Below are 10,537 nucleotides of genomic sequence, written 5' to 3'. Positions count from 1 at the left end.
TCAGCACGCATTTAATTTTTCAGTGGCAGTGGGCTCCCCCAGCCAGCGTGGCCGTCATCCTCTGTCCATGGGATGGGCAGTCCCGTAGCGCTTCCTGTGCCATCTCTCTGCGCAACTTCTCTCTCTGCGCAACTTCTTCCCTGCATTAATACTGTCTCACAAAAACGTTAACACAAAATCATTCATACCTTCACTTTGCAGTATTTATCAATTCCCCGAAGATGCACAGCTGCTAGGAAAACTGCTGAGATGATAATAAGGCTTTTGATTTATTTATGTGAGGATTACAATCTTTTTTTTATCTAGAAGAAATTAAATTTAGTCTAATCACCAATTGTAATAACCAATAAGTCTCATGAAAATCTGTGTGACCATTAGGTGACAAAGCCCCAGATGAAGCCTGTTGTGTAAAAACCTTCCCAAGGTTTTTACTTTCTGTTTCTGCCCACCTGACCCTGATAAACGAATTTTTGCCATATACCCTTAGCACAAAACAAATAATAGCTCTCTTTCTCTCCTTCCTTTTAAGGTATGCCCAGTTTTCCCATTATTCATATCTTATAATTTACCCAGAAAATTATCAAATATTGGTATTTATGTGATGGTGTCAATATTTACCTGAAATATCAATTTTAGTGTCTGTATAGACGATTGACCTTGGTTGTATGTACTGCGTAACTTGATTAAGAGCAGGTAAATAACAAATATGTCATGATCTGAATTATTACAGAAAATGGACAGACATTTGTAATTTGAAGACATCCAGAAGACTTGGAAGATATAAATAAAAATTCTGCCAGCAAAGGAACACTTGAAATTGTATTGTCTTGCATTTTATATTTGGCCACATAACCTGGGACAATAACTCACTCAAAAAAATGCCTCAAACGTAGTTCCAATCGTTTTTTCAAGGTCTATTACTTTCAGTCTACTTTATGTACTAATTTTGGAGAGAAAGCCTAAGTGTCCTTGGAACACTTTACATCTCCCTTATGAAACTTCCAGTCATTCCTGTACCGTTGTGTGAACTTGTCCTTAAGATGTGTTTTCCTTCCGTGTTCCCTTCACAGAAATTTATCTGATCAGTGCTTTTGTTTATATTTTTATTCTATTTTTAATGAAAACTGTCGGGCAGGGATCACCAAATGACTTTCTATGTGCACATAAAGTTTAATGCCGTCCTCTGCCATTAATGTCAACAGCAATTACTTTCTTTGCGCTGGTATCTTTACAGGTCTGAAGATTAACACGAGGAAGGTGTACCACACTGCCTTCAAGGCCAGGGTAATCTTTTATGTCTCCATGATGCCTCGCACTGCGCAGCTGCAAAGGTGTCCGCTTCTGTCACCAGTTTTCTTGACAACCTGCAATCTTGCAGACAGATGTTCATTTTACCCTGTTTTCCTTCCTGCCAGGTAGATCTGCTGCGGACACCCCACGGCAGGTGGCCCTACCAGAGGGTCACACACCCCAACTGGGGCAGCATCCAGCACAGCAATGTTTTCACTGTATAGCGGGAGAGGTGACTGGAGCAACCATGGGGTTTCCAGGAATGCCCAGCTCCTTGTTGGAGCACACCAGCGCAAACACCTTCCCCCGCCTCGCACCCGATCCACAGGCACTGCCGGGGCGAGTATCGGCCGTAAAATGGCGTCGCAAACGCTGGGCGCTGAGGGGCGGTGGTGAGGGGGCGTGGCCTCGCACAGGGGCGTGGCCTCGGGCGTGGGCGCGGCTGCCGCGCCTGTGGGCAGCGGTGCCGGGGACCGCGCCCCGCGGCTCCGCCCCGCCGTGACCTCAGCGCGCGCACCGGGCGCCGCAGCCGCTGTGGTGCGCGCTTCACGTGACTCAGGTAACGGTCCCCCGCCCCGCCGCTCCCTCAGCGCGGCCTGTGCCTCTGGTGGTGGCGGGGGAGCCGGTGTTGATGCTGTGCGCCGACGAGCCGGAGCCTCCCCGCCCCCGCAGGTCTGTCCGCGCCGGTGGGGGGCGGCGGGCCTGGCGGCTAGGCCGGACCCGGCTCGGCTCGGCTCGGGGGGCGGCAGGCTGTGGGCGGCGTGGCGGAGCCAGACACGGCACGGCCTGGCTCGGCCCGTGTGAGCGTGCAGGGCGGTCGGGGTCACCGTCCCCCGCGCAGGCCCTCTGAGGCGGCGGGGGCCGCTGGCCGTGGTGGTGTGAGGGGTTGTGTCGCAGGGCCGGGCCGAGTCCCGGGCTTGGCCTCACTGCGGGGCGCCGCGGCTCGGGATGAGGGGGGAAAGCAGCCCGCCTGGCCCGAGCTCCAGCGATACCTCGGCTCCGTCGTAGCCGGGAGCACCTTGACAACTTTGCTGGCTCTGGCCTCAGTCACGGCCAAGGTGAACAGGACACTGGCGTGGCAAGGTTTTGCTGAGTGGCCATGGAAGGATATGTCCTTGTGATGTGGGCAGGGGCAGAAGACTAAAACTGACCCCTTCCAGACATTTCCCCCTGGATCTTTTACAATGTTTTGGTACCCTAGAGCCTGTGGTGAGGTTATCCCTTTGGTACCTGGTGAAGGTGGTTTTTTTGAGGGGAGAGTAATATATTGGGTAGTTTTTGCATGGAGGTGCGTCCGTTGCCCAAGACTTACGGTGTACGCCTTGTGGTGATTGCATGGTTTGTAAACCTTCCTCCAGGTCAACTTTTTGGATTATGCTTCGTTATACAATATGGCACATCTGTGCTGGAAGGAAAAGAAACATTTAGCATATGGAGGTATATATTCGTGAAGTAACCTTATTTGGTAAGGATATTCAGTGCCTCTCTACTTTCAACTAACCATGACAGGCTTTTGGAGATGCTTTGTTATCTTCATCCATTATTTTTTGCTGTCAGCCTTGTTTCAGTAGAATTACTCAATCTTAAGAGCTTTAGGAATGAGTTGTGTGGGGAATATAGGACAAAATGACCCTGATAGTGGATGAAAGAGCATTTTTGTGAAATATGGACCAGGTATATTAATGACTACTTCTGCAGAGCATAAAGAACTTCTGTTAGCATTGACAGCAGATCTTCATGTGTGTATTAAGAAACTCAGGAAGGGTAGTGGCAATACCAGGAGACTATTGATGCATATGATACTAGCCTGTGCAATGTATTTTTGTTTAAAGTGATCTTGAAAAAATTTGGATAAACACTTTGCATTTAGAAGTGTCTTTCTGTCTCTCTTTCATATGCTTCTATTACCCTCTAGAAACTCAGGCAGAATAATTGACAAGACTGTCCATGACATTAGGTCACTTCTAAAGTTGAAAGTGCCAAGGTGAATGCTAGCTCATAGCTTGAGACACATACGCCGTATTGCAGAACAGCTGCAGAAATTTTCAGCTGCTTAGGGCTTTCATTTACTTCCACTATTTTAAGGGTGTTTTGGTGCATTGAACACCAGGTTGTTCTTTTGGTTCACTGCTTCTTTCTTATTTTTGACCTCCGGTAGAAATTTAATTAATACCTTCCTTTAGGTTGCTTTTAGCTCAGCTTGATTCCTTGCCAATCCCTGTTTTCTTTTTGGCGTTGATTTAGGAAACATAGCAGAGTGGAACAATCCTAACTATTTCTGACTTCTGCCTGCTGTCCTGTGTGCTGATTTTTGACTGACGGTCTCAAGGGTGAGTGGGCTGGAGTGGTCTATGATCATGCTGGTGGTCTCCAATTCGTTTAGCTGCTGACAGCTGACATCTGTGCTCAAGCGCAGTGTGTGCAAAAGGAAGAACTGGGAAGAAGTCAGTTTTGTTGAGTGAAATTAATCTGTAGTTGAAATCTGACTGGGATTACACGATTAGTGGCTTTGTCCATTTTTGTTTCATACCTGCATAAAAATGGAGGCATTACTTTTTCATGAGATGGGAATAATGTCTGTGATAACAGTTTTCTTCATCCATGATCTTTATATCTTCACAGGAGTGGCATAGCCCATACCCACTCTTATCAGTGTATTCAGTAGTTACGACTTAAAGTATGGCTCTGACCCCATTTTGAGATTTAAATGGAACTGGAGGGAAGTGACTGGTACCACTCTTCATTTCTATTCTATGTTCTGTCATTTGAATCCATTTTCAAATCTCCCTGACAAATTGTTGTTGTTTTGCTATGCATTCTTTGCTAACTGCTAGAAGAAAGATTTACATGCACTCCAAGCAGACATAGGAAGAAAGAATTTGGAATTACCTGTTCTTAAGAAGCTTGCCAGTATAGTATGTTAAACTGAGAAAAATGTTCCTCTCTTTCCCTTCTCTCCCAGCAATTTGCAATGTACTTTAAATGATGGTAGGTAATGCTTTAGGAATGAGTGTCCACCCCTGAGTTACATGTGCAGAAGTCTGGTAGTAGAGGGTGGGATTTGCATGGAATAAGATAGGTGGAATAATAATTTCTAACAGAATGGGCACAGACATGAAGTCCTAAGTGCCATGGTGGCCTCTCAGTTCTTACTGTTACAATGTGTTGAAATCTTACCAAGTTTTGCAAAATGACATGATGCATACATAGTGTTTTTAGTGCCGTTACATCTTAAAGAGAATTACATATGCAGACAATATATATTAACTCTGCCAGTGTTGTCCCAGGTGCTCTGAGCTTTTGCAGGACTTAATCTGCTCTCAAAATGGTGCTGAAGGTATTTGTGTTCCTACAGTTGCCTAGGAGCCCTAATCATAGACAGGGTGTTGACACAGGAGGAAATCAGTGTTGTAATAAGCTTTGAATCTGTGAAGTGGGAAATGACAAGTGAATATAGCTAGATAGGAAATAATGCTAATGTATAGGGGATTCAGCATACTAGTAGCCTAACCATTGCCAATTTGCTGAAAATGCCAAGTGGTGAGAGAAGAGTGTATGGTTTTGGAGGTTTAAAGGAGGATTGTATGCTAGTTCTGGTGATACTGCCTTGGGAGAATACTTTCCATGTATCTGGGGACCATGGAGAATGTGAACAAGTGCTTGTTTGGAAAATTCAGTAAGTGGATGATGGCAGCTGGTGTTACGCGCTAGTCATCAGATCTGTGAGTGGATGAGAGTGAAAAGGCTGCAGAAGTCTTGAAAGAGGAAACAAAGGAACTTGGTGTGATAAAGGAGTAGAGTTCACTGCTGGGATGATATGGTTACAGTCAGTGAGTAGGAAGGTGATCCAGTCAGCAGCTTTCAAAATAGATGTTAAAAACGTGATGCCAGAGAAGAGCATGCAGTAATACTGTTTTATTCAGTAGGAGCCCTTTTTTTTTTTTTTTTTAAGGCCAATACTAATTTTTAATTTGGATTATGAAAAATATAGCTCTTCCTATCCTTTACAAATTATAAGAATTTTAGAACTGTGTATTTCCTTTTTTGGAGGGAGAAGGGGAATAGGAAAACCAATGAGAAAATAATTTAATGGGATTTATATACAGAAAATGTTTATACAGAATTTTTAATGTATCTATTACTTCTTGAATTAGAGATAAAATAATCTTTACCTGTACTAGATAACATAAAATTTGATCTATTACTTAAAGTGACAGTGTTGTTTTTAAAACACTTTAAAGTTCATTTGGCAGCTTAGTACTTTTGTTTGTTTTTAGCAATTGTTCAACTAGTCACACTAAACAACAAAAAATTTGGATTTTACCTTCTGACCAAATAAACTATTTCTCTAGATGGACAACAAAATAAATGAGAGACACCTCAGAGTTAAATCTGATTTTTCTTCCTCTTATTTTGTTTTCTACCCTTTATGTTCCTGTCGCTTTCCAAAGACTTACAAAGTGGAAACAAAACTAATGATTTATTTTCATATTATTGCTATTCCTTTGCAATTTTAACAACTTCAGCATTAAGATTATACTATTTGTGGTCTAATTGTAAGCTACATTTGTTCTTTTTATTCTGAAGGTGAGCTTTGAGTCCCTTTGTTAGCACTGGAGCTGATGGTGTTCAGCATTCCCAAGATTCAACCCTTACTGTTTTTCTCATTGTGTTAAAAATTACAGGGAATCTGCTCTCCTTGTTAAAAAACTCATAAGAGGTCAGTGGCAGGGCAAGATAACTGTTGCTGGTTAGGAAAGCAAATTAAACTGAGCCTTTTCTTAGCGTAGCACTGTTTGATTGAAGGCTAATGTCAATATGAACACTTAACTAACAATTATTTTGTCAGCGCCATTATTCATGGCATAAATTTGAGGTAGCAGGCTTTTTTTCAGCCACTGTATTTGCAGTTGATGCCGTTCATTGAACCTACCCCAGTTTGGCTTGGTTTTACCAAGGCTTCAGGTTTCTACAACCGAGAGACAGCAGTTACAGTTGCCAAGGGCTCCAGAGAAGGCATGATTAGCAGACTCATTTGTTCCCAGGGAACTGGGGCTGGGGGGGGGGGGGGGGGCCTGCAGTACAAGTGGTTTCATGATTGCTTCAGGAACCAGGGCGATGTTATCAGTTACAGAAGCTGTGAGGTGAACTGATTGATGTGGGGATGGCCATCAGCAATGCTTCCACTGCTATAAGCATAGCTCTACAATCAGTCATGGAGTGGCCTCTCTCCTGAAGAAAACTTCATCCCTAAGCCTGAGCTTTGTTGAAGCTCCAGGCATAAACCTCAGTTTTCACTGTGAAGTTGAAATGCGCTTGCAATTCATTGGCTCTTTTTCTGATTAGGTTTGTTTTTGTCTTTATTAAAAGGCTTGGATCTTCTAATAAGCAAACATGAGTCATTTGAAGTTGTTGGCGGCTACACTGAAGTGGCATGGCATTAAACTTCTGGAAAAGCAAGATATAGCCAGAAAGGTATTTTTACATGGCCAACGGTATGCTTCATCAGGAACCTCAGAACCATTCCTGAGTGGGAGTAATTCAAATTATGTGGAGGAAATGTATTATGCATGGCTTGAAAACCCTAAAAGTGTACATAAGGTAGGTCTAAAACTTGACCGTAAATGATAATATTAGGTGGAATTGATTTTTTTCTTTTTTAACTTGTTTTATAAAAAGTCCACAAAAAGGTATGAAATGAAAAATGTGAAACTAATTTCCCACATATTGATTGTTGTAAGATGTGATATTGCAACAGAAAAAGTACAGAGGAGCCACAGGCACGGTGAGCTGAGCGGAAAGAATGAGAATTCCAGACCAGAAATAGTAAGCTGCACAGAAATTTTCAGCATTTGCCATGGAAATGCTGTTCAAGCAGTCTGTTAATTAGTTACATCTGGAAGAAGACCCAAGAAATAAAATACTTTTAATTTTTTGGTTTCTTGTAATAAGGTTGTATCAAAGGATATGTTATATTTAAATAGTATGTGTTGACATTGGTACTTCTAAACTGTCTGAAGATGAATGTTCAGTTCCCTTTAGGTAGCTGTGGAAGTTGTAACCTTAAAACCGACTCTGAAATTGTCAGAAAAGCCTTCTTAAGTATCTTGAGAAATATTGTGTTCTGTTGCTCTCCCTCTCTCTCTCCAGGCGACATACATTTGTTTGCCTTTTTTTTTTTTTTTTTTTTTTTTTTTAATTTATTGCCCAAATCCTTTCTTGTGGGCAAAACACATAGACTTATTTTTTTAACAAGCTTTCTGCTGACAAGGAAGGCTCTCTTATGGTGATACATGTATAGTAACTTAAGAAGCTGATGAGAAGTCTGATAAATTCTAAGACAGACAAGTCATTTTCTAGAGAAGTAATGTGAACTGTGCCCAGAACGTTTACCAAATTGGTTGTGTGCTCCCTTATTCTTGAGGCACATATATCAAAATGTCACTTAGAAGTTGTTGCTCTAACTCTGGTAATCTATCTAGAGTGTGAGGAAGTGACGCATGTGGAGGAAAAAAAATAAAGGAGGCAAAAAAAAGCAGTTTTGTAGGTGGCTTTTTTGAATGTTGTGTATGAATTTAGTCTTGTTGGAAGATGACATATGCAGTGACAACTCTGAAGACTGCATGTTATTCACATAGTAGACAGATCTTGGGTCTTTTGTGTAATGCCTTAACTTGGAACTGAAGAGGCCTTCTCCAGGGGTGACTCCTCTTGTCCCATCTGTCTTTGATTCTTTGTCATATAACTGCCTGCTAAATTTCCAACCGGTGTAGAGCAGGGTAGCACGCTGTGTGGATGCATTGAATTAATTTCTGAGAGGCTCTCGTGATGTGTTGGTGCTATAGATCGATATTAACCCTTTATTTTGAGGACACTAAAGGAATGAAGTCATGCAGAAGGAGCATGTGTGGCGACATCTTGTTTTTACTTGTTTTATTTAAGTTGCATTGACTCGTGACAACCTTCTTTCCTGTAAGATGAATTAAATTTCTTGTTCAGTCCCTCTACAACGCAGTGAATTTTGCTGCTGTGAAGTATTGCAAACTTCTAATGGGGCTTAAACCTCAGTAAATTAAGACAAGTGTTAAATCAGCCGTAAGCAGGCCGCGGGGAGCGGTAGAGCGAGGCTGCCTCCCGCGGGGGGGGACACTCGGGCGGCGGGAGCGGGCCGGCCCTTCACAGGCGACCGGAGCTGGCCAAGGTGCTGCACGGGACCGCAGGCCCATCCCGCGGTCAGGCTCTGCGGAAAGCCCAGCCACGTCCTGTGCGGGGGCGGGAAACAAGGGCTTCTGCTAATTTTAGACCTGCTCGTTATTTTGCTGATACTTTTGGGTAGACGGAAATGCTGAAAATCCTGCCAAAAGACTATCGTCTGTCAGTTCAGGCACAATTGGGCGATGGATCCTGATGAGATGCTGCATTTTGTAGGTTGAATAACGACCAATAAATTAGCGGAAGTGAATTGACAGAGGAATGTAAATGTACTGGTGGAGCAGGGTGTAGCCTAGGGAGTGGATCCCAGGTAATTCAAGATGCATTTTAAAAATGTGTGAATTCTTTTCCAGGTTAACTATGTGTAATATACTTACAACAGTAATGAACTGAAGTAAATTCACTGTGTGCCTGGTTTATGAGGCTTAAAAGAATATGATTAATGCACATCATGGATTACTTTACAGCTATTCTTGTCTAAATAATTAGGTTTTTCACAGCCTAGAAAAAAGAGGAGGAGGAGAATGATGCCGATTAATTTTACTTTGTTTCATCAACAAAATTAATTTTTGGTTTCTTGAAAACCATCTCATTTCATAAGCTGAAAGCTGTAAATACCCACCCAAGACTTTTGTTGACAGAAATTGTTCATTTTGGGCTTTAATAAAACAGGTTAAAAATATTGAGAGTTGAACTCACCCTCTTTTCTTAAAAATACATAAAAATCCATGCTGTAATTATATGACTGTAGGCAAGTTGTGAATTTGTCATTCTGCTACAGAAAGTGGTGGAAGTGTTGGAAAATAACGTCAACACCAACGGATTATGTGGTGTTGGTTATGGTATTGTTAGTAATTTGACTCTCTCTGCAGGCCACTTATGTTTCATTGTTTTATCTAGTATGTCCAGCATGGTTTAAAGATAGACATTACGTTGTCTTTCTTCTTTATTTCCTATTTTTCCTCATGTTTCTTCTTGGATATCTCCCCCTTATTAGAGGAGATGTGCCGCCTTCTAGTTGATGAGACGAAAAAGCCTTGTTTTTCCTGGGCTTTAAAAATCATACTCTACTCACTTCTACTTAGAAACTCCTATTAATCAAGACTCCTCAAATTATTTCCTTCTCAGAAGATTTGACTGGACATGTCTTCCCATGTATGCTTATTTAAAACTGTTTGAAATATGGCTGTCACGTTCCAGTGAGCGTATTCAGTGTTACTAGCATTTTTTCTAAGAATCTTTCCTTTCTATGCATACCATGGTTATATATCAAGGAATATGCATTAATATCCGTATGTGATTTTATTCTTTGTGTGAATCCATTCCTGATGATTTCCTGCTTTTCCTTGTCTTTTGAATTTCCTATCCTTTGAGTAGCCAAAACAACAATCAGAATAAAATGACGTGGGCTCTGAAAAAGGCATCATTATTTCTCCTTGAAGCATGGTGTCAGGGCCATAGATCATAAGAGAGAAGCTTGACAAGGCTCAGTTATTACTATCACAAGATTAATTACAAAACTGCATGGTTGGATATTGAGTACATAATGCCTACCATGTTGTCCTGTATGCAGCTGCTCTACCGTGAGTGTGTAATGACTTCCTTGTTTTATGTACTTGGAAAAAGTGTGGGATTTTTCTTCTGGTTTGACTTCATCCTTTTCCTTCCCCCCGCCCCCCCCTTTTTTTTAAAAAAAATTTAAATGATGTAGCGATGCTCAGTGTGTGTCTTCTAAGGCTTTACTGTCCTCACTGCAGTTGATAAATATTGTGATGTCACTAGAAAAAACCTAAACCATCAAGATAACTAATATGTTACTTGTTATTCTAAGTGCAACACTGTTTATTATATGAGAGTAGAATATTGCCACTGAATCACTTGAATCGTATATTATTTGAGAAAATAATGGTTAACTACAACATAGATTTGCTGATGGGGGGGAAAAAAAAAGGAATGTATCATGTATCACTCTAGTAATTTATTTTTTACAGATGTATTTTTCTTTTATAAGTCTCCTCTACCATTTTCTTAAAGA

General features: G+C 41.7%; 1 protein-coding gene across 3 annotated transcripts in view; it reads left to right on the top strand.

Moving 5' to 3' along the window:
• Window positions 1–1,717: 1,717 nt before the first annotated feature.
• The window catches only part of OGDHL (oxoglutarate dehydrogenase L), a 56,534-nt gene continuing 47,714 nt past the window's right edge, over window positions 1,718–10,537 (top strand). Inside the window, exons 1-3 of one of the 3 annotated variants that reach the window (XM_054832674.1) lie at window positions 1,822–1,962; window positions 3,535–3,620; window positions 6,661–6,891. In XM_054832674.1, the coding sequence (XP_054688649.1) occupies window positions 6,685–6,891 (207 nt within the window). In that variant the 5' untranslated portion in view covers window positions 1,822–1,962; window positions 3,535–3,620; window positions 6,661–6,684. Of the gene's footprint in view, window positions 1,963–3,534; window positions 3,621–6,660; window positions 6,892–10,537 lie in introns of all 3 variants that reach the window. The other 2 variants (XM_054832672.1, XM_054832673.1) reach the window with 2 other exon arrangements.

Source organism: Grus americana, chromosome 7 (genome assembly GCF_028858705.1).
Source record: "Grus americana isolate bGruAme1 chromosome 7, bGruAme1.mat, whole genome shotgun sequence".
NCBI lineage: Eukaryota > Metazoa > Chordata > Aves > Gruiformes > Gruidae > Grus > Grus americana.
Note: the sequence above shows the minus strand (reverse complement) of the source record. Positions and strands in the feature narration are given on the sequence as shown.